The 27,781-nt window shown below is 54.8% G+C and overlaps 1 protein-coding gene across 4 annotated transcripts in view; it reads right to left on the minus strand.

The window, feature by feature from the left end:
• Positions 1-26,235, minus strand: part of Dtx1 (deltex 1, E3 ubiquitin ligase) — a 31,665-nt gene extending 5,430 nt beyond the window's left edge. Inside the window, exons 1-3 of one of the 4 annotated variants that reach the window (XM_011248180.2) lie at positions 25,853-26,235; positions 24,423-25,343; positions 8,778-9,480 (exon numbers count right to left, since the gene is read on the minus strand). In XM_011248180.2, the coding sequence (XP_011246482.1) occupies positions 8,778-9,480; positions 24,423-24,681 (962 nt within the window). In that variant the 5' untranslated portion in view covers positions 24,682-25,343; positions 25,853-26,235. Of the gene's footprint in view, positions 1-8,777; positions 9,481-24,422; positions 25,344-25,513 lie in introns of all 4 variants that reach the window. The other 3 variants (XM_030254131.1, XM_011248181.3, NM_008052.3) reach the window with 3 other exon arrangements.
• Positions 26,236-27,781: the final 1,546 nt, after the last annotated feature.

Here is a 27,781-nt window from a genome sequence, read left to right on the forward strand (position 1 = left end):
ACACTCATGTATCATGAAAAGCTTCAAAAACTTTTTTTTCCCAAAGAGGTCAAAGGTATAAAAATTAGCTTGGCTACTGGGAGGAGGGTTGCGATGGGACCTGACGGTGCAGCGTCTCTGGGTTGTAGGGGACAGTCCCGAGGTGGCACACACCCTCCTGCAGTCTGCAAGCTGCCTGCGAGAACCTTCTGTAACACAGTTCCCATGCTGTCAAGCGTGGGAGCCTTGAGGGGTGGCCCTTTTGATGTGGGAAGACACCGCTTCCTCTCAGGCATCGAGACTCTCTCCCTGGATAAGCTCTGCCACCTAGAGCATCCAGAAAGGGGGGCAGGAGAGCCTTCACTGGAGGCTCTGCTTGGTAGAAGGTCTGAAGATAAGCTAATTGGGGCAGGCCTGAACTTAGCTACCATTCCCAGCCCTGGTCAGCTGCTGTGTGTCCATGATTCTCCATCCTGTTGAGGCTGGCCATCGGATGGAGCCTCTGCTGTGCTTTCAACCTCACTTCCTGTGTATGTACTCGCTCACACTCCACACCAGCTGTGATCTCATTAAGGACCAGGCTCGTTCCTACCCCAGGGCCTTTGCTCAAGCTAACCCTTCCCTAAGCGTTTCTTCCCAAGATGTTTAAACTAGCACCCTCCCTCACAGAGGTCTCAGGTTCAACACTGCCTCCCTAGACAGCCTGCTCCTCCTAATCTTACTGCTTCCTTGGCATTAGCATGGATGTAAGGAAGTCTTAATGCCCTGTGCCATCTGGCCCATCTCTGGCCTCCCCTCTTACCTCTTGGCCTCCTTTACACTTAATGGCTTTTTAAGGTGGAGGCCCAGTCCCCCTCTGCCTTTGCACTTCTGTGCCTTCCCTACTATATCCCCAGCATGGTCTCTCAGGATGACACTGGACAGAGAGGAGCGTGTAGCAGATGCTCCACACACCTGCGGCGTAAGCCAATGACAGCGATGGCCGGGTGGGTGCTGTATTACTCTAAGTACACTATCCCTGACTCTTCTCTGACCTGTGACTTAAGGAAGCCAGGGAACACCTGCAGCTTCTAGGCTGGGGTGGCATTCATGTGGAGATGACCGTGCTCAGGGGACCTCCTGGAGAACAGAGCCCTCCATGCCCCCAGCATTCTAGAAGGAAGGAGTCCCCCAGGGACTAAGGCTGCTAAGCCCTCTCAGGGCAGGGGCCACAGCAAGGCTTCAGAAAACCTACACTGCACCTTAACTCAGAGGCTGAGGCAAGATGCTCCAATTGAGGGGTGTGTGTGGGGGGGACTTATCTCCCTCTCCAGCCTGAGAAGGGAGGAGGCCCACTTGGTCCCTTCTCCCATCCGGAGAGCAGAGACAATGCTTGTGCCTGTTCTGGCTGGAGGGAACCACACCTAGATAGAATGCATGGAGATTCCACCACTTGTTGTTCCCCACACCATTCGGAATCTTTTTCTTTTTTTTTTTTTGGTCTGAGCACCTTGACCAGTTTCCACATCAGCTTCCACATCTGTCCTTTGAGCACAGGCTCCTCTCCACTTTATCCTTTTTATCCATGAGGGATAGAATTCATCTCCCGTTGAAGATCTGGGCATTTTCCATCATGTTTTCTGGTTGTGTGATTCTACTCTTATCTCGCCTGCCAGATTTCTAGCTCCGGGAACCACCCAACCCTGTGACCCTAGGACTGAGGATAGTAAAACAGGCTCCCAGTACTGACCAGATAAGAAAGTAGCTCACCAGCTCTGGGCTCCAATTCCAGATGTTACCCCCACACTCCCAAATAAGATTGGAACAGATATCAAATAAATAACATGCTTACCACTATGACCAAATTTGTACCCGTGGCAGACATCACCAATCAATTCCAGCACTTCCTTCTACATAGCTAAGATATAATTGAGAATCAATCTCAATATCATACTCCAGGAAGTCTATCCTTCTAGGGCAGTGACATCCATGAAACAGTTTGTCATAGACCCCTGCACCTAGCAACATGATGAATCCCAAAGAGAGGAAGTGACTTCATTTTGGTCACCCAGCTGGCTCGTGCTGTTCTTGGCAATGGGACCTAGAATTTCTGGGTCCAACTCTGGGCTGACTCCATCAGGTTGGCCAGGGTTGGGGGTGTTGTTGATCTGAGACCTATGGGGTTAGGTAAATCCACAGCTAGCTCAGGAGTTGTAAACGTGACCTCAGGACAGGTCATTGGCTGTCAGAGCGGGTCACCATCTTCTGGAGCCAAGAGTCCCACTAACACCTCCTAAAGGTTTCCTAAGTCTCCATCTCCCAGAAGGCGCAGGCTTGCCACACTATCTGATGATGGTTTCATGTCCCTTACAAGCCTTAGACCTTCTGAGGATGCCTATCATGTACCCAGGGGAGCCCCCCAAAGCTCTGGCCTCAGTACGGGTGGAGAGGAGAGGGGAGAAGTGAAACTGTCTCATCAGGGACAAGAAAGTCCCCCACACTTCCCAGATGCTGACATTTTGTGCCAGTTCACCTTGTGGCCACCTTCTGCCCTGCGGTCACCTGAGGACACCCCCTGCACATGCCATCTGTGGGGACAAGGCAAGACCCAGAGATGGAACCTGAGCTCAGGGGTCCACCATCACTGATCCGGGGCCTCATAGTCACCTTGTCTTACCCTCACTGGCCAGCTCTGGCCATCTGCGGGCCTCAGTTTCCCCTTCTCAAATGATGCCCCCCACTGTCTACCTTCCAGGGTGTGCACCCCACAACTTGAACCTCTGGGATTAAGATTTTTCCAGAACCCTGGGGCTCGCTCAGTCCTCCTCTTAAAGATTGATTTATTTTTGCTTGTGTGTGTTCTATCTCGTGGCCTGCCCCCCCCCCCCCCAGAGCTCTGATGAAGCCCAGGTAGGGCAGGGCAGGTTGGGTTGCTGTTCCCACGGCCCCTGGGGAGCACGGGGTGCAAACAGGAGCACGTGGCTCAGCTTCCCAGGGAGGGGGCAGGAAGTGCTTCAGGTGGGGGCCCAGGTTGGGAGGTTTGGGGTTTGACCTTGTGGTGAGGGTGTGACCCTGCCTCCTCCTAGCTACCCTGGCCAGGAAAGTGGGGGATGGGTGGGAAGCCAGGCTCCTCCCTTCCCTCCATCAGGCTCCTGCAAGACTTGGGAACTTGTTGTTTTAGAGCCATTTAAATGAAAAGACCTAGAGAGAGAAAACACATTGCCATTCAGCAGATACAAAATTACAAGAAATAAACCCGGGCTGGGGAGGTGGCTCGGTGGGGAGGAGTGCCGTGCATGAAGGCCTGGGTTTGATCTCCAGCACCCCATAAACCTGGCATGGGGGCACACGTCTGTAAATCCAGCACTGCAGAGACCGGAGGACCAGTAGTTCAAGATTATCCTACACAATACAGCAAGTGCAAGGCCAGCCTAACCTATCAGGCTCATCTCCCCACAGCTGAAGACTCATCTCAACAGTGGATTAAGCCAGTTAAAGCAAGCCAGGTCCCACCCCAACACACACACACACACACACACACACACACACACACACACACACACACACACACACACCTCCTGACCTCCTGCCTCAGGGCCTTACAGAGTCTGTTCCTACTGCCTGGAAATCTTGTCCCTCACCTCCCTTCCAAACATGCTGCCCCCACAGAGTCTCATTAGGCCAGCCTAGCTGGGATTATTATATGTTCTACTATGCCTGACTTTTTCTTTTTCTCCCCACCCCCATTGACTTAGTTAGCGTGCCGCCTACTATGTGCGTGTGGAGGTCAGGCACAGCTTCTGGGAGCTGGCTCTCTCCCATCATGTGACTTCCAAACATTAAACTCAGGTCATCAAGCTTGGCAGCAAGCACCTTTACCCCCTGAACCATCTTGTTGGCCCTTCATTTTTTTTAGATAGAGGCTCGCTATGTATTCCAAGATGGCCTCAAATCCCCAGGAGTCCTCAGCTTCTGGAGTTCTTAGATTAAGGTTTGTGCCACCATGCCATAGAAAAGGAAGGGCAATAGCAATGATATTATTATTATTATTATTATTATTATGCTTTTATCTAATTTTTCTTTTCTTTTCTTTTTTTCTTTTTGGTTTTTGAGACAGGGTTTCTCTTGTAGCCTTGGCTGGAACTCACTTTGTAGACCAGGCTGGCCTCGAACTCAGAGACCCACCTGTCTCTGCCTCCCAAGTGCTGGGATTAAAGGCATACACCACCACCACCATTGCCTAGCTGGCTTATTGCATTAATTTTAAGAAGGGCATTAACTGTGGTTCCTCTACAGCACTAACTACCTTCTCCCATATGCTATGATCTATTCCTTACAAGGAACAGAGGGGAGAGAAGCCAGAGAAACAAGCCCGTCACAGGTTTGGGGGTGGGGTGGGGGGTGGGGGATATAGAATAACTGAGAGCTTGCAAGCAGGAAAGGGACCGCTAAGACCTGTTGGTTCTGGTATTCAAACAGTGCCTGCTTGGCACCTATTTTCAGCTGGAAGTGTTGCATGGGCTAATAGGGATGAGGGAGCAGATTGCACCCTGGGAAACACACAGGCCTGGGAAAAACACATGCTAGACAGTGGCCTGTGTCGTCAGGTCTATTTTTACAAGTTGCAAAAACCAAAAACCAGAAAGGGCAATGGGTTTAGCTAGGTCACACAGCAATAGGGAGAGTTGAAGCTGGGCTCCGGACTCAGCCTCTGTTGCTTCATCTTCTCTCTTGGGCTCTGCTACTCTGTGGGAGCCACAGCCTGAAACAGCATGGACATGGGGGTGGGGGGTGGGGAACAGGACACCATACATCTTGGGTAAGTTAGGTTCAAAGTGCCTGACCCAAGCAAGTGTCATGGTCCTTTGGAGCCTTGGTTTTGCCCTCTGAGAAATGGAATCTCTAGGGGCCATTGCTGTCATTTTCTGTGATGGAGACTGACAATCTTGGCAGGGCTGTGAGATGGGACTGGGGGCACGGTGCATGCTCTGTAAACAGAAACAGGTCTGCAGCTGCCCCCCCTCCCCCATGTGGGACGGAAAGTCTGACTCTGTTACTCTACCCAGCAGCTGTGTTCTACAGTGATGGACACTGACCTCCCGTGAGACAGAACGGATCTTCCCACCCTGTGTGTCCCCCCAGGCCCACCCTGCCAGCTGGCTCTGGGTCCCAGCATTGAAAGAGTGGAAAAACCCCTGGCCTATCACTGTCTGTGTGACTCTGGACAGGTTGATCCCCTTCTCTGGGCCTCCCTCCTGGTCTCCCTCCAGCGAATTACATCACAGACCAAGGAGTCTTTTGCCCCTCTGTACAACGATCACACTTAGTGTGTGATCTCAAACACTTGCCAGCCCTGGACAGGTGGCAGGTGGAACTCTGTCTGTCAGGTGGAGAAACTGAGGCTGGAGAGGTGAAAGTACTCCTGAAGGTCACTCAGTTGGGAGGTGGGAAAGAGGAGAAGGAAGGAGGTGAGAGAAAGAGGAACCCAAGGGGGCAGGGGGGGGGTGTGTGTGTGCAGAGAACTGTGGAGGGAGGATGCAGAGACCCAGGGACCTAAATGCAGGGATCCAAGAATCTCAGAAAGGATGAGGACAGTCAGAGCCATTGAACAAAGGAACACAGCCACCAGCGTGAGCCCACCTAGTCTGGACTCAGGCCCACCCAGAGAGAAGGCAATGTGAGACACCCTGATTCGGAGGGGTAGGACCTTGAGGGGAGTCAGCCCCATTCCCTCCGTGACTTTGGGTTTCTGGACTTCAGAAGTGTAGGTCAGTGGGTGAAGGAAAAGACTCAGCTGGGGACAGAAGGGGATGTGAGGCGACTCAGGGAACAGCCTGGGATAGATGTGTGTGTGTGTGTTGGGGGGAGCTGCCAGGTCCATGGAGACACCCACATGTCTTTCCTAGTCTAGTTCACAGACTGACAGACTGACTCCCCTGGGACCCACCCATACCTCGTGCTGAGCCAGGGGTATAGTTATTTCTTGGGGTTCCTTGGAGAGGGAGGGCTGGGGGGGTGTCTCGACACACACTTGTCAGGCAGGAGAAGGGAGGTGGTTGGTATGGTTTCCTCATGCTACTGAGGCAGGACAGCGTAGGATGTGTCTGATGATTAACATCCCCAGGAGATGGCTTTCTTGTCCCCGAGGCCCTGTCCAGCTCAAGCACGCTCCATGGCTCCTAGCTGCTGGTGGCACCAGCTCCAAGCTCCCCTGAGGCTCCCCAATCTGGCTCCAAATCCCAATTTAGATAACCCCTCTCCCCGTTCCACTAGGGAGGTTTTATTTCCATGTGCTGTTTCGGGAACCTTCCAGATTTGTTCAGCCTCCACTCCTATCGACCTGCAATGCCCAGCCTGGAATGCCCATCCACCTGCCAGGTATGGAACACCCCAGCTCCTCCCTGGATAAGTCCTCCCTAAGAACAGCCTCTTCCTGTGTGCTCCTTCCCCGGGTGGCCTGTCCTGACTACCCACTCCATCTGGACTATATGCTACCCTGTCCTACCACCTCCCCAGAGCTCCCCTCTCCTCCCAGGACTGGGCCCGCTGACTCCCTTGACCGTTGCATGTCTGCTTCCTGTGTGCGCATAGTGAGAACTCGATCCTCCTCCCTGACCAGCTCAGCTTTGTGAGTTGACACTCACGGCGCATGCGTGGAGGCCGATGGCTAGGCAGGAAAACCAGAGAGGTTTACAGCGTGTCCTGAAGGAGCTTCCACACTGTCCTCGCTGACCTATGATGTGCGTGTGGAAACGCAGCCTAGGACACGGCCCAGTGGGTCAAGGCGCCTGCCGCTAAGCCTGATGACCCGAATCCCGTGCCTGGGACCCGCACAGTAATTGAGAGAGCTGACTTTCACAAAAGTTTCTTCTGGTCTCCACACACAGCCTGTGGTGCACACGCATAGAAAACGTACAGACAGACTGACACAACACACACACACACACACACACACACACACACACACAAACACACACCCTGTGGCAAGTGCAACTTTAAAGTATATGTTGAGATGACCTCAAATTTCAGAGAATGTGTGTGTGTGTGAGTGTGTGAGTGTGTGTGTGTGTGTGTGTGCGTGTGTGTGTGTGTGTGTGTGTGTACATCATGTGTGTTAGTACCTGCAAAGGTCAGAAGACTGCATCAGATTTCCTGGAGCCTGAATTACAGGTGATTGTGAGCTACTATGTGGATGCTGGACCTAAACCCAGGAAGAACAGCCATTGCTCTCCAGTCCCCTCCCCATCCCCTGAAACCTGGCATTCACCGGCTGATGGTTCTGTCCCAGCAGCTGTCCAGTGAGCCCCAGAATTCTATCAGCACTGGGATTACAGGGGCACACTGCTCTGCTTGGTTTTATGTTTGGTAACTAAACTCAGGCCCTCATGCGTACACCCCGGCATCTTTAGCCTCCAGGTTCATAGAACACTTCAAACTCCTTCCATCTGTCCGCCCCTGTCCGGTTGGATCTCAGCCTGCTCTTTCCTATTACAGGACAATCACGGCGGAGACCCCAAGGCTCACCACCGGGAACACAAGCAGAGTTGCTTCTGTGTTCCCTCCCTCTTGGGGACCCCCACTAGCTCCAGACCTGTCTCTTCTTTGTTGCTCGGTACTGGCTGTGGACGCACCTCCCACACCTTCCAGGATGCTCTTGTGTCCAGGGTGGGTCTCACAGTAGCTCACTGGGGCTCTGTTGTGTGGCCCCTGTTTCACGAAGCCCTGGGACTGATTCCCAAACTGGATTTTGGTCCTCAATCTTTAGTGAGGTATCACCAGGAAAAGATCCCCCAAAATGGTGACTCTGGTTGAAGTCTGGTGACTGGTTCCCTCTGACCTCCCTCTGGCCAGCCTACATGCCAGATCACTTGAGTCCTTGGAGCCCAGTTTGGAAAGTGACATTAAAAACCCAAAGTGAAGCCAGGCGCATGCCTATTAAAGGGCACTTGGGAGGCAGAGGCAGGAGAATTTCTGAGTTCGAGGCCAGCCTGATCTACAGAGTGAGTTCCAGGACAGCCAGGGCTATACAGAGAAACCCTGTCTCTAAAAACCAAAAAACAAACAAACAACCAAAGTGATGGTGATGTTTCTCTAGAGAAAATTGCTTCAACCTTCAAGGTCACTGTGGCCTGGAGCAGGTGAGACTCTTATGTTCCCAAACTTCTTTCTCTTTCGGAAAGGAAAGACGGCTCAGGTGGTAAAGGGGCTTGCCGCTAAGCCTGACATCCTGAGTTCGATTCCTTGCCCCCTCAGTCAATGAAAAAAATAAAACAAAATTTCCATCACTGGATCTGTTGGTCTGGGATGAACCCCTGCTCTCCTGGGTGATGGGCAGAAGGCACCTCTCTTTTATGGCCTCTAGAATCAGCTTGTGTGTGTCTGTGTGTGTGTGTGAGAGAGAGAGAGAGAGAGAGAGAGAGAGAGACATTGAGGAAGTTAAACCTATTGGGGCTCAGGAGATGGCTCAGTGGGTCAGTGCTTGTCACATGATGATGAAGGCGTAAATGTCATCCCCCAGGAGGGTGCGTGCGTGCATGCATGGGTGTACATGCGTGCATGCATGGGTGTGCATGGGTGTAACTAGGCAGGCAATGGTAGTCATGGTTTCCCAGTGCTAGCGCTGTGGGGAGGAGGCAGACAGGAGGATCCCAGGGTCTTGTTTGCCAACCAGTTTAGACAAGTGGTGAGCTGGGATACCTTCCAGTTGTAAATGATGGTCCCTGACTCATGGGGTCCTGCTGTCCAGCTTGTTAACAGCTGGTTAACGTGCTAAGGGGTCTGGGTGCCCTTCCGGAGGTGGGGGGTGGGGGGACTCTTACCCAGGCGGGATAGAGGCGCGTGCGCTGACGCTGGTGGACCTCTGTGGTCCTGGTCGACTGAGGTTGTTTTGGCCCGGTGTGGGCGCTCCGTTGGGGGCACTAGGGCTCCTTGGGGGAACTCCTGGAGGCGGCGCAGGCTCCGTGGGGCCGGTGGCAGGTGCGGCCCAGAGCGCAGCTCCGGCGAAAGTGGCGCTGGGGCGCACAACGAGCGCACCCGGAGGTCCTCCGGGTGGCAGCGGCGGCGGGGGCGGAGGGGGCGCTGGAGGCGCGGCTGGCGCAATGGGAGCCTTGCGGCGCTGCGAGGCCAGGATGGCGTTGGAGGCGGCGCGCGTGCTGTTGACCAGCAGGCACTGCTGACAGGAGCAGGGCTGACCCGAGCTGGCTCCCACGGGCCAGGATTGCGACTTGGGAATGGAGCCGACAGTGAGCGGGTAAGCCAGGTCCAGGCGACGGCGCAGGCGGCGGCGGCGGCGCGTCTGGCGGTTCATCTGGGACATGCTGTTGAAGTAGATGAGGTAGCAGAAGCCGAGCGATGAGAGGTCGAGCCACGGGTGCTGCTTCTCGTACGCGTTCTGGATGGTGATGCAGATGTCCATGTCGTAGGCCGTCCACGCCCCGCCGTCGTTCTCCCATTCCCACACGATGCCCTTGCCCGGCGCCGACGATGGATCGTAGAAGTTGCGTCGCACCGGCCGCATGGTACCTGTGCTCAGGAGGGAGAGAGATGTCAATACAGGCCCCCAAGAGGGACCCTTCGAAGCCAGGAAGGGGATCAGCGCAGACAGGGAGATTCAAGACATGGAGACTGGGCCTCCGATATGGCTCAGCAGGGGAAGGTGCTTGCCACCAAGCCTGACAACAAGATTCTAATCCCAGAGACCCGCGTGGTGGAAGGAGAGAATCGGTTCCCTCAGGCTTTGATCTGACCTCCAATAAATTAATAAATAAAAGCAATTAAAATTTTAAAAGGCAAGGGGGCTGGGAAAGATGCTGGCAGAGGCTCAGTCAGCACGCTGGGAAACAGGTACCCAGGGGCTGTAAAGAGAACCAAGAAGGGGAAAGAGGGAGGGGTAGACCTGGAGAGCCAGTCCGCCCTCTGCAGGGGCAAGGCGACCCCGAAGATCCAGGTAACCACAGGGGCAGGGAGAACAGTAAAGTTTGGTAGTGGCCACACAGAGCGCAAGGCCCACCTGCCCACCCAGCTCCCTCCCGGACTCCCAGGGTGCCCAGAAACCGGAACAGTTGTGGGTTTCTTCGTTCACACAGGGTCCACCGGATTCCACACTTCTCCCATAGGTCCATTAATTCGGTTACACCTGCGCGCATTTCTCACTTCATTCATTCAGCCACACATCCACTCATTCATTCATTCATTCATCTCTCAATTCTTTCAGTACACGTTCTTGTGTACATTCACACCGGCATGTACCTTTTCCCTTTCCCTCTTCTGGCATTCCTCGCGTCCCCTCACCCCACCCTGTTCCAGCCCTCAGTCAACAAGTGCTGAGTATCTGCTCTGCTCCTGAAGAGCACATCCAGACCCCCACACAGCTCTGTGGTATCCGGGCCTGCCCTGCGGTTGGCCACTGTTGTGTTTTCCTTTGCCTTTGCTCTGCTCTGGCTGAAGCTTAACCCCTCTGCCTGAGAGGCGAGCTCCGGAGAAAATCTGCCAATGATGTATACTGTAGGCTGTAGGACTCCTCAGAGCCTTAGTTGGCTCTGGCCTGCCTAACCCAGGGTGCCACAGCATAGAAATTACTCTCCTGGACTCGTGTAAGGCCGGCCACACCCACTACAAAGCTGTGGGAAAGCCCTCATGCCTCCCCTGGCCTCTGTGGCCAGGATAACAGTTACTGATCAACTGGCCAGTATTGATCATCAACTGGCCAGGGCCTAGTATGCATCACCTAGAAGCCAAACCTCTGGGCGTGTCTGGGAGGGAGTTTCTGGACTGGGTTAGGAGAGATGGGAGATACACCTTGACTGTAAATGGCACGATCTCTGTGGGCTGGGGTCCCGGATTGCAGAAAATCAGAGAAAGGGAATTGAGCAATGGCATCTGCCTCGATCTCTGCTTCCTGACTGCGGATGTCACATGACCTAGCAGATGTCACATGACCGGGCAGATGTCACATGACCGAGTGGATGTCACATGACCGGGTGCCTGCTGTCATGCCTTCCCACCACAGCAGACTGTACCCTCGAACTGTGATTTTGTCAGTTGTTTTTTTTTTTTTTTTCCTTTCCCCACCGCAATGAGACAAAGGATTAATATGCTGGCCCCATCTCGACAGTGGCAGGGAGCTCCCTGGTCCAACATGTCCCGCAGGCCCCTGATTGGACTTGAGGGTAGCCTTTTTTTTTTTTTTTTTTCTTTTATTGGTTTTTCGAGACAGGGTTTCTGTCTTGTGCTGGCTGTCTTGGAATTCACTTTGTAGATCAGGCAGGCCTCGAACTCAGAAATCTGCCTGCCTCTGCCTCCCTAGTGCTGGGATTAAAGGCGTGTGCCACCACACCCAGCTAAGGGTAGCCTTTTAGCAAAGTCTTCAGGAGGTCCCTGGGGGATGAGGAGCAGACAGCCCTCATCTGGAGTTCCTGCGTCATCGTGACTATCTAGTTCTGAGTGTAAGCACATTCAGGTGACTTCCTCTGTTAGCCTTAGGGTCTCATCAGGGAGATGGGCCACGTGGGCAGAGCTCCTGAGGCTGTGGGGAGGAGCCTGAGGCTGTGGGGAGGTGCCTGAGGCTGTGGGGAGCAGCCTGCCTCTGCTTTGATTCCTCCCAAACTTGCTGCCTTTGGCTCCACCCTCTCTCCTGTCCCCAGATAGACCTATCAAGCTGCCTCTTGACAGCTCTGTTGCCCGATCCCCGGCTCCTTCAAGCCATTGAGCCTGAGCCATTTTGCCTCCTTTGCTTGGCCCACAGCAGTAGGCTTGTGCCCTTGTCCCCACCGGGCATCCTGTTCAGCCCACATCCATCCATCCTCATGAGCTATGTGGCTCCCAATGGCCTGTAAAAGCTGAAGTCCTCATGATGACCTGGCCTCCCTGCTGCTCCCTCGTCATCTCAAACCCCGTGTTGCCTCAGGGGCCTTTGCACAGCTGTTCTTTCTGCCTGGATTATGACTTAACCACATTCAGACTTCTTTAATCCAGGTCTGTACGGATGTCACGGGCTAGGAAAGCCCTTCCCACACCTGGCTGCTGAATGAGCTGTCCTGTCCCTGCCTTGTCGTACCCCACTCCCTGGTACTTATTCATCCTGGCCACAGCAGGCTCTTTTCCTGTCAGCTCAGGCCCACAGGGGCTCCTCTGCCTAACCCTCTAACCCCCTCATCTCTAGTCTGGGCACAGTGCCTCACACAGTAGGTCCTCATGAAATGAGATGTTTCCAGGGTGCCTAGTGCAGGAGCCTACAGCCAGATGGGGGCACCCAGCGTAGTGTCCTGCTGGGAGGTTGCCCTCCTGACCACAGACCCTGTCTGATTGTCCTACACTGTATTGCCACACAGGTTGCAAAGACCTTGTCTGTTAGAATAGCCAGGGCTGCCCCTCACAACAGCCCCAGCCCTGAGAGCTGAGGAAACTGAGGCTTAGAACTGTAGTTGTGGTAGGAGATGGGCAGGGTAGAAGGTGCCATGAAATATGGTCCCTAGACACCAATAATGTTTCAGCCAACTACAGGAAGACTCCCCTAGGGCCTGATGCCTGTTTGTTTTAATGGACTGCATATCGATTTTCTGTGGTTTTCTCTGTGCTGGGAGTAAGCCCTGTATCCTGTCCCCTCGCTCCTGCTTGCTAGACTCCTCCCTGCTTGGTGCCTAGGTTTTCCCATTTGCAGAATGAGGGGCTGTTGAGAGATGAACCCTAAGTACTATGGTCAGCTTTGTGGTAAGGTGAAGAGACACGCCCCTTTGAATGGGATAGGAGGGACACAAGGAAATTGCCCCCTTGTGCTCCACCTGCTGTTCAGGTCCCCAGCCAAAGGGGGCTCAGGGTCAGAATGAGTGAGAATTCCAGAATGCTTCTTGTAAGCAGCCAGTAGGTCAGCGAGACTGTGGGAACCCTGGCTCCTCAAACAGCCTCAGTGGTCTTATATGTAAAATGGGGGTGTTAACAACTCCCCCAAGCAACTTCTGGGGGACAGAGTAAAAGAAGGCATGACAGCTGCCTAGCATCCTAGCATGGGACTTGGCGTATAGATGCGATCGATCCGTGTTGGCTGCTATCCCACACATGACCCACTTCCAGCGTCCCTACATGGTGAGCTCCTTACCATCCCACAGAGCTTCTCGAAGGCCCAGCCCCTCCAGTAAGGACTTCTTAGTTCTGTCGCAGAAGCTGCCACGTTTGGTCGTTGCCCTGTCCTGGAATCATTCCTGCTTTCCTCTCCTGAACTGACTGATAACTTCTGGGGTGACAAAAGGCTACAACAGCGCTACAGTGTTTCCAAAACCTGCCTGGGAGGACGGCATGTGCAGCTGAATCACAGGCCTGTGGAGCCGAGGGGGAGGGGAGGGACCGGCCTGGCAGAGGTGAGGGGAGGTGGACCTAGGGCATTGGGAGAGGGCTCTGGAGATTGCCATGGCCGCAGAGGGTTCTGGGAGCTGGCCAGCCCGCATCTCCTCCCCAGGGCTCTGTTTACCAGGCATGGATTTTCTTGCCTGTTTAGTGGTAGTTATTAAAGGCAGTGTCCCTGGAGTCCTTTTGAGAACGGATCGGAGCCTGGAGAGCTGGAGTAATTAGGGCGGCTGTGCCCGCCCTACTAGACCCTGCACTGCTGGGCCTGCTGCCGCCTGTCCGTCTGCCCCTCCAGCTCAGGATGGCCATGAACCAGGGGTGTGTTGGGAAGGGAGGCAGCTGGCTCCCACTGTCCGCTTGGATTTGGATCTTGAGATTTCCTAGGCAGCCGTGCCAGCCTCCTCCACGGTGGCCTTGGCCTAGATTTGCGGACAGAACAAAGAGCCAAAGACTGGACACCCAATGTGTGAACCTGGGAGATAGGCTCAGGCTTCTCCAATCCAAGGCTGGCCACCCAGAGTGGGACCCCAAGGCTGTCAGTAGCTATGCAGAAGACTGTCCTGGGCCTGGTGTTAATGTGTCAGCTTTTGTGTTGGCTCCATCTTCCTCTGTCCCATAAGAATGAACAACTGAAAAACGGCCTGAACTGATGAGGGACTTGGGGGATTCGTGTCTGCTGGAGGCTGCAGGGCCTGAGACCACACAGAGGTGACAGCCAGACAAGGGAGGGAGCATAGGTGACAGAGAGAGAAGCAGACAGACAGACAGACAGACAGACAGAGCAAGACAGAGAGACAAGGCAGAGAACCCAAGAGAGATGGAGACAAAGAGATGGAGAGACAGGCACACATTCATTCATAGCCTGTCCGAGGCAGCAAGATGCCTATCCCTCTGGGAGCCAGAGGACAGGTACTGTGTGCTGGACCAGAGAGCGCCTGGAAACCTAGAGGCAGGCCAGCAGAGTCAGAGAGGGCTGGAGGCAGGGGCTGAGACAGTGAGAGAAGGGAGGTGGTGGGTGGAGACACAGCACCACCAGAAAGCATCAGTTTCTATTACTGTATACCCTACTGTATACCCTAGCTGAGTACCTACTGTATGCGCGCCCTTGCAGGCTCATTGCTGGCTCTCTCCCTCCCTCCCTTACCTCTCAGGCCACGGACTGACCGGTCCCTTTTAACATTTGAGGAGACAGGGCTAGGGAGGGGAGGTAAGGAAGGGTGAGAGTTGAAGGCTGAGCATAGGAGAGGAGGTGGGGAGTCGGAGGATTGCTTGTTTCCTGAGCTCACGGGGAGCTCACTACCTCAGTTTGCTTTCCTACCCAGATACCCCCACACACACCTAGAGGTGTATGGGGAGGGGGAGGGGTTTTCACCTCCAGCTCTTCAGAACACAGTGGCTTTGTGGATGGAGGTAACCCTTGCTTGCCCTGCTGGCACTAAACAGTCCCCCAGTGGAGACCCTCTCCCTTTGGAGGTGGCTTCCTTGAGGTAAATGACCTCAGTGAGGGGCACCCAAACCTGGTGGGAGGAAAGGCCTCTGGGAGTCAGCCATGGCCATCCCATCAAGTTGGGGGCCTCAAACTGGGGGTTGGGCAAGTCTGAGCCTCTCTGGATGCCAGGTTCAGGGAAGAATGCTGTGGTGCCTTCAGCGATCCCTGAAACCAATGACACAGGCTTATTCCCTGTCTGGAACTCACTTGTACCCCATCTCATCCTCAACCACACTGCGAAATGGAGCTGGCTGCCCCGGTACAACTGAGAATGCACAGGTCCCCCCGGTATAGCTAAGGACACCCAGGTGCCGGGCAATTCTGGGACACACGCAGCGCTATCCTCAGTTCCCTGGTCTATTAGACTCCAGACTGTCTGGGGCTGCTTCTTTAACTGTGTGTGTTAAAGAAGCCCCTGTCATCAGGGGGAAACTGAGGCACAGAGGCTACCTAGCAAGTGAGAGACATAGCTGAGGCTGAAGCGAAACCCCAGCCAGGAGATGACAGCAGCCGGGCTGCCTGCAGGGCTGGTGTCGTCTCCTACAGCAGTAAGAAAGGCAGCCCTGTGTTGTGTAGCGTCTTTTGGCATCATCTCCTCAAAGGGATCCATCTGAAAAGTGGGGAAACTGAGGCTCCCCAGGAAAACACAGAAGTCTGACCCCCAGCACTGGCTGACTGGGGGAGAAACAGCTGGCTCTGGGCCAAAGGCCTCCTGCTCTGGCCTTGATCAATGAACCAGCAGATTCTGTTTCTCTGTGATTGCTCCTGTGGGACTCTCAGACTTGGCGCTGGCCCATTAGTGGTTTGGGCACGGGGCTGCCCAAGCTCCCTAGAGGTGGGGAGGACTTGGGCACAAGGTTTTCTCCACTCTGGCCACTGATGCCCTACGGCTGCTGCAGTGTGTGTATGTGTGTGTGTATTTGTGTGTGTGTTTGCATGTAAGTCCTTGTGCACTTCATGGCCCTGGGGGCCTTCCTGATGCCGATTCCTGTGGCCCAAGATTCAGATGGCCTGGTTCAGCAGCAGCTTAGAGTGGGAAGGGTAAGGAGAGGAGACAGAGGGATCCTGAATTCTCCTCCTGTTGACTGCCCCTCCCCCCCAAGCTGTTCCTTCTGGCCTGTGAAATGGACACAATACGGAACATCAGTATTCTTGGGTGGCGGCGGGAGAGAGGTAGCGGGGGCGGGGCTGCCACCTGCCAACCCCTCCCCCCATTGTCTAAAACGTTCCTCCACCCTTCCACTTTTCTTCCCCTCCGAGTTTAACTTTCTTGGCTTAACTCTGGAATCCTCTCCACCATCTTAAAAGAGAACCAAGGACTCTCCCACAGGCTCCTTTAACATCTTGTGCTCTGGAGAACCAGAAGCTGAATCACTAGGTGACAGGCTGTCTGTGTCCCGTTCAGTCTGGCCACACCCCTCTCCCAAAAGGTTGGGGCAGGTTTCTCAGCCCCCTTTTCCCATCTCAGCATCATCAGTAGCACAAGGTCAGCGCCGTGGAAATGATGGCTGGATATGAGTGAATGAATGATGCAGTGAATGAATGATGCAGTGAATGAATGATGCAGTGAATGAATGATGCAGTGAATGAATGGTGCAATGAATGAATGGTGCAATGAATGGATGATGCAATGGATGAATGAGGCAATGAATGAGTGATGCAATGAATGAATGATGCAGTGAGTGAATGATGCAATATGTGGCTATGGAATACTAAGTGGGCCATTCTCATGGCCAGAATGGAGGTTCTCACTGGCATGAATGTGGGCTTTCTCTGCTCGCCCATTGCTTATGATGAGAAAAAAAAAACCTCATGAGCAACATTTAAAACCTGAGAGTGTAAACAGGCATAGTGGCACATGCCTTTGATCCCAGCACTTGGGAGGCCGAGGCAGGTGGATGTCTGTGAGTTAAAGGCTAGCCTGGTCTACAAAGTAGGTTTCAGGATAGCCAGGGTTACATAGACTTTGTCTCAAAAAAAATGGGGAGGGGATAAATGACACATTAGCCTGGCTTTCCAGATCCTTGAATATCCAGAGACCATGGTTACAAGGTTTGGTTTCCTTAACAACAGGTCATTAGAGCTGGGTCAGGGCCACTCTGTGCATGACTTCAAGTATTTTTCATCTTTGTTGTTGTTGTTGTTGGTTTTGAAACTGGGTTTCACTTTGTAGCCCAGGCTGGCATCAAACTGATAATCCTGCCATAGCCTCGGAGTGCTGGGATCACAGATGTCATACTGGCTCGGTGCCTTCAGGGATCTATTAAGCACCTACCATGTGCCATGGGGCAAAGTGTAAGACACGCTTAGACCTGTGGGTTTCCAGCCTTTGCTTGCACTGGTATCCAGTCAGGCAACTGAATTTGCCATCTCTACCGAGATGGGGAAACTGAGTCCCTGACAGAGAAACTTGTCTGAGATCACCTGGCTAGCCAGTCAGAGATTGAACTAAGACTGTCTCTCCCACAGAACCTGGCTACACACACCTCGACAGGAATGATCCTCCATCCCCCTGCCTCCACATGGCCTTTTCCCCTGAGCTCTGCTACCCTTGGTGACCCCACGGAAGCCCAAGAGAGATGGACAGAGACTCACAGGGGCTGTGTCACTGTCACTGTGGAAGAGTTGCAGGTATGGGCAGGCTGTCTTGGCAGCCACCTATGATGGCTGGGTCCTTTGTTCTACGGCTCAGGGTGCCAGGCTATGGGGCTGCCTGCCAGGCTCCTTTATGCACCCCAGTCACTGCTGTCTGAGCAGGTGGAGGTGGCAGCCTGGACCAGGTCCAGAGAGAATGTGGGAGGGGCCCAGAGAGGTTCTGTCATGGAGGCAGAGCAAGGGCAAAGTCATGCAGGATCTGAAGAGACACAGCCCCAGTCTGGCAGCTGTGCAGACCCAAGGTCAGAGACAGCCCCATGTCCTGGTCTTCTGTGGTACCTCCTCACCTCACCAGGACTGAGTACCACAGGCAGGCTTTCTGTGTCTGCCCTGCTGATTGTGACATTCCTAACACTTGCACACAGTAGGTGCTCATTAAATTCATATTGATTTTTTTTTCTTTGAGACAGGGCTTCACATTGCCCAGGCTGGCTTCAAGCTCTCTATGTAGCAGAGGATAACCTTGAATTTCTAACCCTTCTGCCTCCCCAGTGCTGGGACTACAGCTATACTCTACCACCCACCCCTGGTTTATGAAGGGCTGGGAATCGAACCCAGGGCCTCAAGCACACCAGGGAACATCGCTAACTGGACCCTGTAAAATGACTTAAGGCTGGACAGCCTGGCCAAAGATGCTGCTGACGGGTCCATACTGCAGATAAAACGGAGGCTTGGGGACTCTGGTGGGTCAAAGTCACAGCTTCTCGCTATGCCCAGTGAACTCCTGGGCCAGACAGGGGAGGCTTGTTCCCACCCACAGGGTTCCAAGGTGGTCTATGTCAGGTCTGGGCCCCCATGGCTTTGGCTGCTGTCCTAGGTTGAGTGAACTCATGGTGAGAAGGCAGGGTTATGCTGAGGACAGGCCAGGGCTGGGTGTGATTCTGATGTGTCAGTGGTTAGATAGGAGGCAGCAGGTTCAGGAGAAAATGGGGAGGTCCCTGGGGTCCTTGCATGAAGAGGAATCTGGGCATGCTACTGCCCCCAAACTCCCACTTTCTACCATGACTACTCTTCTTCCTCCTCTTCTTCCTCTCCCTCCTCTCTTCCATCTCTACCAGCGTCCTCCCTCCCCATCCTCCTCCCACCAGGCTCTTTTTCACCTTCTCTGCACTCTCTCTTCCATCACAGAGGTACCCCCATCCTGACTTTCAGTCCCCCCCTCACATCTAAGATAGACTCCATAGCTGCCAGAGAAGAGAGGAAGGGAGGGAGGCAGGAGGCACTGTGACCCAAAACCCCTCTTCACAGACTCAGGACCTTCAAGGCCATCCAAGGTATCCCATAGCAGCCTTCGGGGGTTACTGCAGCACCCCCACCCACCCCCACTCCCCAGCCTGTGTCCCAATCCCTGGCTATTTCCTGGACAGGCGCTCTCACCACCCAGCTTCAGGGTGTGGCTAAGGGGAGCCCTACTCACTGCAGGAGAACCTTCCCCTCCCTGGCTCACCTACACCAGCCTCCCAGGGTCTGAGATTAACGATGATGCTGGTACTGCATACTGGCTCTGAGTCCCTTGGGGCCTGACTGTTAAAGGGCAGCAGCTGGCAGCCAAGTCTGCCAGGTCTTAGGGGCCCCAAGGGATCACCGTTTGCAACCCCTGTTTGTCGCCACCTCCCTCTGTCCCCAGGCCTGAGTGCACCTCCTGTGCTGATTGCTGCTTCTTAGACCCTGGCACATGTCTGCACTCCCACAGGAGACCAGATTGCCTGCTTGGAACGCCCCGGGCCTCAGAAGGCTCTCAGGTCCTTCTCCTACGTAAGTGTCCCTAAGAATGACGTGTAAGAATCTTCTCCAGGCTTCTTGAAAAACCGTCCCAGGGAAGGATTACTCCCAAGTTTACACTGCAGTAAATGGAGGCCCAGAGAGGTTAAGTGGCTTGCCCACAATCACACAGCCAGCAGCAGGTGGGCTTTTATACACCTTTCTGTTGGCCTCAGTGTCAGGACTGGGCTCAGAAGTCATTTCCATGACAACGTGCTGGCTTTTATCTCTCCTCAGCGCTGACATGGCTTTGGTATTGATAGATAAAATCTGAGATTGATTGTTTCTGCTTTCTCTCTGAGCCCCTCCAACACCCAGCCCAGTACCAGGCCCTGGGCAACACCAATAATGGAGTTGGGGCCTCAAGAGTCATGGGCCTGACCAACAGTAGACCCCCAAAGAACAGAAGTACAGGGGAGGTACAGGCTGTGACAGGGACAAGAGGCACAGGGACACGGCTTAGCTGTTGACAGCTTAGCTGGGTCTGATAGAACCCTCCTTCCAGTTCCTGTTGCTCTGGCATCAAGCTGAGCCCCAGACCTGCTAGGAAACAGCCTCAGAGGTGTGGTAGTCATGGACCCAGGCCCTAGAGGCTCCAGGGTACTTTGAGATGTCCCTGCCTTAGTTTGAACATAGCAACAAGCCGGAGAGAGAGAGTTCTCAGGAGACAGGGAGAAGGAACACCCAGCCTTCATCTCTGTCCTTGAGACCTGACTTAAGATGCCGAGTTTTGGTTTGTGAGAGAAAAGCTGTGTAACCTTGGGCAGGCCACTCACCCTCTCTGGGGCTTTGTCATCATCCCATCTGGACTGTAAATGTTGGAATTGCTTCCCGTGACAATAGCTGCACTTTCTCTCTGGGTAACCTCATCCCGCCCCCTCGGTCTAAGTGTCTCAGGCAGGACCTACCTGCCCTTAAGGGCTGGATGAGGGATGAGGGAGTCCTGGCTGCCCAGGGAAGGGATGTAGGTCCCCTATGTCTGTTTCCAGCCTAGCATCTTGAGCCACAGTCGCTGGTAGAGCCTCCAACGTGGTGTCTGCCTTAGCTGTCTCTTATGGGTGAGGAGGAACATGGGAGACACCTGTCACGCAGGAACTCTCTATCCCCACCCCCACCCCCTGGCCACAGAGTCCATGGAGCCTGCTATCCACAGGGACTAGATCACACGTTTCCAGCTGTGTAAAGAACATCTTGAGGGAGGCCCTGGGGCTGCTAAGCTGTGTCATCCTGGGCAGGTGACTCACCTTCTCTGGGCCTCAGTCTTCCTATCTGGAGTCTAACTCTTGTAGGCCTCAGAGAAGTTGTTGGGGAGGGTTAAAGCCATCCCTAGCCCCTCACCCCCACATTCCCGTGGCTCCTTGACCTCTGTGAGCTCATTTGGCCTAACCCCTCAGGTCCTGTCAATTTGCAACCACCTGAGGTGGTGTGGAGCTTCAGGCAAAGGGAGCCCAGCCAGGCCCTCCATTCCATCAGGAGAATGAGAAGGAGGGTCACAAGTTCAAGACCAGTAGGGTAGAGCCTGTCTCAAAATGAACACTGAAGAGGGCTGGGCGATGTTCGTCAGTGGAAAAGCCCTAACCCAGTATGTGTGAGGTCCCGGGCTCAAAGTTCAAATCCCAGCACAGAAAAGAAAAGCGTCCTCACCCACATGGAAGCCCAAGGGGAACCTCCCAAGCCACAGACAATGGGGTGTAACTGTTAGGAATCTAATATCCCGAGGTCAGGGCATGTAGCCTTTGCCTCCACGTGGGGGCTGTGGGAACCACCCCCTGGGGGGGGGGGAAGTGGAAACATCTGGGGCAGCTGAGTAAACAATTGTCTCCCCCCTCCAGACCCGCCACGTGACAGGTCTGTCCTCTCTTCTTGTCCCCAAGCCTGACACCTGACCCTCTCCCCTTCCCCTCCCTTCGGCTGGCTGGCCGCCTTGCAGGCAGACAGACAGGACATTTGTGTGCTGGGCGAGCAGGCTGTGGCCGCGCGCGCGTGTTTGCACTGAACACGAGCTCCGTCTGGCACATCCTGAGGCGTGCCTACATCACACCGGGTGTTCTGGAGTGTCAGCTCCTGTCACACCCCACCAGGCAGGTTTAAAAAGATGCTCTGGCAGGGGGTGGGGGTGGGGTGGGCTGCAGGAGGAGGGGGTCGATGCCTCCACACAACCCGCCCCCCCCCCCCCGTCCGCAGAAGAATGGAGAGTGGTTTTTACATTTTCCAACAGTTGTAAAAAATATATGATAACTTAAGAGCCCCGAAAATGGCACAAAATTCAAATATCAGAGGCGGCCACAAGGTTTATCGGAACCCAGCCACACTTGCTCATTTGCATAGGGTCGAGGCAATGCGCATGCTCCAGTGGCAGAGTTCTGGTCCAGAGGCCCTATGAGGCTGGAAAAGCCCACCATCTCCTGCATTAGAGCAAAACCCGGCTCACATCTCCCCGCCTGAGGGGAGGTCAATTTTCAGAAGCTTCTAGGGGACCTTGATGTCTAGATGGGAGCCCTGTGCGTTTCGGTGCATGGATGTGAGTTTTGGGTTTTATAGCTTTACATTGGTCCTTTTTGGTTTTTTTGGTTTTGGTTTGGTTTTTGAGACAAGGCCTCGTATATCCCGGGCTAGTCTCGAACTCACTTTGTAGCTGAGGATGACCTTGAACTTGCGATCCCCTCCTGCCCGCACCTTGGTGTGCTGGAGTGTCAGGTGTGCACCGACATGTTGCCTATGCCCCCTCTATCAACTGAGCACAATTCCCAGCCCCTGGCATTAGAAGGTACCACCCCCCTCTCATCAGCAATGTGCCAGGCTACAGGTTCACTATGGGGCAAGAGTTGGTCCTGTGAGGTGAGACAGGCTCCACTCTCTCTGCTTAATGTGGAAACTGGGGCCTGGGAAGGAGAGGGGTCCTCAGACTTGGTCCCCCGACTTCTCAGAGTTAAAGGGAAACCTGTATCCTTTATGGCTTGCTTCTTTCCTGGAACTGGGGCAGGGAGGGCCAGAGAGGCCTTTCCTAACCAGCTCAGCCCAGTCTGTCTCTCTGCAGGGAGGCAGCCTGGCACCAAGCTTCCCAGAATCATAAGCTGCCCCCCTTACTTCCCTCCAGGTTTCTAGACTCTGTACCTTGTTGGGGGATCTTGGCAGGCACTCAGAGGCCCAGTCCCTTTCCCAGCTCACAGGCTAGGCGTGGCTTGAAGAAGTGCTGGAGAGGGGTTGGGAGGTGACGGTTCGGGCCTGGGTTGGCCAGAGAATGATACTGTAGGGAGTAGGCCTGGGACTCTGGGGACTTTGAGGGTGGAAATGGGGGTGCTGAGACTTGAAGGAGACCCCAAGGGAGGACCATGGGCAAAGATACAAATTTGGGGCCCTTGGGAGGGGCTATTTCTGCTTCTAAGGAACCCACCCTCCAAGTTAAGTCCCGGAAAATCTCTACAGCCAATACTGTGAAGTTACAGAAAGTTAAATCAAGGTGCAGGTGAGGGGACCAGCCCCTCTACTCCTCTCAGACCCCACACACCTTCCTTTTCTCCAGGAGAATGAGTCTAAAGGGCTGCAGGATGCATGCAGGCTTACATCTGCATGTCGGGAGCCAGCTTCCCGGTCTCCCAAACTCTGTAGATGTGAACATCTGTAGTTCCTTGTCACCCCAGGACCTTTGCACTGGCTGGTTCCTTTTCTGGGAACACCACATCCTGTTCTATTTTCCTAAGCATCCATACATCTTTATCCTGCAGGCTCTTGCCTCCTGCTTGCTCCTGGACCACATAGAGACAATTGCTAGTGGCCAGTTCCTGCTAAGAAGGGTCTCGTTCCCTACTGCACTCCAGCACATAGTAGATCAGTAAATGTCCTTATGACAGGCCTGGCCACAGTGGACAGATGCCTGAAGCTATGGAAACAGATACACTGAAATGTTGCATTGACGGGCCCCTGGAGATGTGTGTCCCCCGCTCCCCTGCCCCTTGCATGTCTGGACTCTGTAACCCTGGAAACCCTGGGTCCACACTGCTTAGCCCTGCTTGTGGCTCTCGAGCGATCAAAGCGTGGCTCCGTGCTGACGTATTTTTATTTTAACTAACTCAAGATGAAATAGCTACAGGTGGTTAGCGGCCTCCAGGTTGGCCAGGAAGGGGGAAAATTCTATTGTCATCACGGCTAGCTGCCTGCAGCGGTCACCCAGGGAAGCACAGAGGCCTCCTCAGTCCCCATCACTGCCCCTCGAGGTCAAACACACCAAGGGCTCCTTGGTTCCCATGAGGCAGGGCCTCACTGCACACTGCCTGTCGTTGTGTCACAGAAAGCCACCCGGTGATGTGGCAGAAACTCTCCACAGAGGTGACAAATCCCCGGAAGAGGAGAGAGGGCCTGAGAGTAGGGACATCTCTAGCGTCACGGTTACGATTGTACCACAGACACACCACGGCCACCATCAACAGCTACCACCCACACCAGGGGGCCACCAAGATGGCCAGCACCCCCTAGCCTGCCCCCCCCCCCCGTCACAGGCCACTCCTAATATCAGGCTTAGCAGCACCATTTCAGACCATCAAGAATTTCTACACTCCTTGACACTTCAACGTCTCATCGTTCCTAGGCCACTGCCATTCTTTCTTCCAGCATGCCCCCCACCACCACCTTAGACATCACCAGCATTTCTCAGGAATCATCTGTACCACCCCCCACCCCTACCCCACCCCTGCAGCCAGTTTGTCCCCATGGCTCTGGACTCCCAGCTGCCTGGATTTTGATCTTGGCTCTGAGTGCAAATCAGCTGCAGAAGAGACTCAGTTTCTTTTGCCTGTAAAATGGCCCACTGGGAATTGGGGGGTGGACGGGGAAGACTTTCTGCCTGTGATTAGTAGAGAGAAACCAAACAGTCCTGTGGGTTTGGTAAGAGGGTGTGCTAAAGCACTGAGGGGCTCAGGGCTGGGGGGAAGAGGGATCCACTTAAAGAAATCTTTACATAGCTCAGAGAGACAGCAATCTACCCACTTTACAGGCAAAGAAACTGAGGCTTGGAGCTGTGTGATTTGCATATCCATCCCCCCACCCCTAACTAATATAAGACATAGGGCTGGAACCAACATGTTAATCTGGACCAGGTCACACGGTCTCTTTTCCCAGGAGCCCCAGACTCCCCTTTCAGGGATTCTGGGAGGGGGGAATTATTGCATCCCCCCCCCCCGCCCCCTGTGAGAGCTGCTGGCCCGGCCTCTGGGAGGCCACTCACCTGTGTCTTGCCGGAACTGATGCATGGATTGTAGGTCGATGATGTAGGGCACCAGCTGGGCGTCCACCTGGCCAAGGACCACAGAGCCCCGGGCATCCTCCTTAAGAACATTCTCGATGTGGTGGCACACGGTGGCCGTGTAGGGTCGCCAGCGGCTGTGCTCATTGAGCCACTCCCACACCACCACCCTGGCCACGTTCTGCGGCGGGAAGCCCAGCCCGTTCACCGGCACCATCACACCTTGGCCTGGCCGTGACATGGCCGCTGCCGCCTGCGGGGCCAGGTCCCCACTGTTGCTGGCCCAGCTCCTCCTGGGCCTGGGAGCACCGGGGAAGCTTCGTCCTCCCTCTCCAGGGCGGGCGGCGAGGAGTGTGGCCTCTTTTCCAGCTGGGCTCGTCTCCAAGGCCTAGAGGCCTGGGTTAGGGGGATGGGTGGCCATCCAGACGCTGCGAGGACCCCTTCCCGCAGAGCGCAGCTGTTGCACACAGCGGTGCGCGGTAGGCAATGTCTGTCCTAGGTGGGGGACATGATCTCAATCCCTTAGTCCCCTCAGTGCAGGTGCAGGAGTGAGGAGGCACTTGCCCCTCTAAGTCCGGCCTGTCCCTGCTTCTCTCCCGTTCCTTCTGTCCGCCACGCAGGGCCTTGTCACCCAGGAGGCCCTGGCCCCAGCCTGCTGCTCCTTGCGCGCTTGGCTCCGCTTTCCAGATCCCGTGCCTCGCTTCGGGGTGACTTGGGTCCGCCCCTCCCGACGGGGCTCCCTGCACCCCTGCACCCCTGTCCCCTCTCCTGGCCGGCCTGAGTGGTGGTAGATCTCCCAGGGAAGGGGGCGGAGCGTGGGGATCGCGGTCCGGACCTGCAGCTGGGGGACCCTGGGGAGGGGCGGGGGCCGTGGGCACGCCCCACCCCACTGGTGTTCGCGACCTGCAGGGGCGACAAGAAGGAGAAAGGGCCCTTTAAGAAGAGAGCAGCCCCCTCCCCCTCCCAGGAGCCGCGGCAGAGAACAATGGGGCGCCGGTGGGGGGGCGGCAGGGAGGCTCGGGGGTCTGTGCCCTGCAGTCCCTGGGGTACCCGGAGAACAGCGGGCATCATACCCCAGGCTGTCACCCGCAGTGGCCCGTGTTCGGTTGGAGCGCGTCCCCCGCCCCGGGCCGCGCGCTACCGGGGGCTGCGGTGTGGGATGCAGGGACGCGGGATGTGGAGATGCAGAATTCCGGGATGCGGAATGAAGGATGTGGGATGCAGGGATTCGAGTTCAAGATGCGGGATGTTGAGATGGATGGAGGGTGCCGGATGGAGCCGCGACCGAGGTTTCCTCAGGGGTGGCGTCCCCGGGGGCAAAAGAGCTGCAGGTCGTTATGTCCCCGCCCGGTGGCATCTGCCCGTGGGCCCGCCAGAGCCAGGGATTTGGGGTCCCTGCGCTACACGCTCACCGTGATCTCCCCGCGCTGGCTCTTTTCACCCCCCGCTGACTCTTTCTCCGCTGGCTCCCGGGAGGGAGGGAAGGAGGGCACCGCTTTGCCCCAGCCCGGACCTCGCCCGCCGCCGGATAGACAGACAGACAGGAGGACGCAGTAGTCCTGGCGCGCGGACGCGTCGGACGCGTCGCTGGGATCCCGCGGGTGGAGGCGGCCTCGGGGCGGGGCGGGTAGAGGAAGGGGAGGAGACCGATCCGCCCAGCCGCTGTGACACGCGAGTCACCGAGTCCCCGGCTGGGCCCACGAGGCATCAGATCCGTTCTGTGTTTAGGGGTTCTGGTTCCAATCTATCATCTTTGCATTTAGCATCTATGCTAGGGCCTGGTACACAACAGGCGCTCAATAAGTACTTGAATGAATGAATCTGATTTAGAGACAGTCTAAAGACTGCTCATAAGGCCACTGGCCAACTACAGGGTGATCTCTTGGAGCAGCAGTTTAAGCGTTCATGGGCACTGTGATAGGCCCTCTGGCAAGCTGAACACAGCATCTGCAGACACAGGTATGGACTGAGAGAGGAGACATCCAGGACCTGCCCTGTTTAGATTGGGAAAGATGAGGCTGTGTGGGACTGCGATCCAGGCAGCTGAGCAGGGTTAAGGGACCTCTTTGGGAGCCAGACCAGAGTGGCCCTTGCTCCTCCTCTGTTGGGATCTGGGGGGATTGGGGGAGGGCAGGGGGAAGGGAGAGCAAGGGTGAAGGGCAGGCTACACTAGGCTCACTCCCAGAACCAAAACTGGATTAGCTGGAGTCTTTACCCTGCCCAGGACACCTGCGTTTTTGTTGTTGTTTTGTTTGTTTGTTTTTAGAAGAAAGCCATTCACAGCTACATCTAGTCACTGCTTAATGACCACCTTGCAATCGGTGGGAACCTGAGGTCCTCAGGGTAAGGAAGTCATCAACTCAAAGTTGCACAGGGATTTAGTAGCAAACACAAAAGAAGAATCCAGCCAACTCCTCCCAGCAGCCTCTCTTGATTCATCGGTCTTCCCTCCTCCTCCTCCTCCTCCTCCTCCTCCTCCTCCTCCTCTGTGACACCCCATATCACGCCATCAACTACTTTAACCACTTACACAAAACTGATTCCTGCTCAAAAGGCCCCTAAGGGCTTCCACCACGGTTCACCTCTGTGGCCCAAGATCATCACAAATGATGGCTTCTGCTTATTGAGTGTCCATTCCATTCAGCCCCTGGAGGTAAGACTGTGTCCTCATGTTATGGGCAGGAAGCAAAATCTCTGGAAGCTCAGAGAGGTTACTCAGTTTGTCCGACTTCCCACAAGAGTGAGTAGGGCTGGGAGTTGACGCCTCAACGCCTTTGCACTTTCCATGGCAACAGGCCGCCATGATGCGTGTTGAATGACTAATGGATGTAATCTGGCTGATCTAGCACAGTGAGGCCTTTCACCAAGGAGGGCTGAGAAGGACTACACGCAGTTAACAGCCACCTGTGGCTGCAGGCCCAGAAGGGGCGGGATCTCAGGATCCCATTCCTAGGAGCATGCATTGGTCACTCTGTCCCTGTCACACAGAACAGGATGGATGCGGGATTCCAGGCTCTTCCCACCCCCTCTCTGTCCATCTAGAGCTGGGGCCAGCTCTTCTCTGTTCTTTTAAGAGTGATATATATGGTTCTGGTTCCTATCTATCTATTTATCTATCTATCTATCTATCTATCTATCTATCTATCTATCTATCTATCTATCTATATCTTTGGGGCCCTTGGAAGTCAGGGGACTTCCTGAGGCTATAGGGCTGAGTGTGGTGAAGGTGGATTTGAGGGACCCCAGAAGGGTGACCTGTAAAGCCCATCCTGTGACAAGGGGCCATTGTGTTGATGATCTCGTGTCTAAGCTGTGACCCAAGAATGGTGCTTTCCTATCAA

Source organism: Mus musculus, chromosome 5, assembly GCF_000001635.26.
Source record: "Mus musculus strain C57BL/6J chromosome 5, GRCm38.p6 C57BL/6J".
In the NCBI taxonomy this organism is placed as follows: domain Eukaryota; kingdom Metazoa; phylum Chordata; class Mammalia; order Rodentia; family Muridae; genus Mus; species Mus musculus.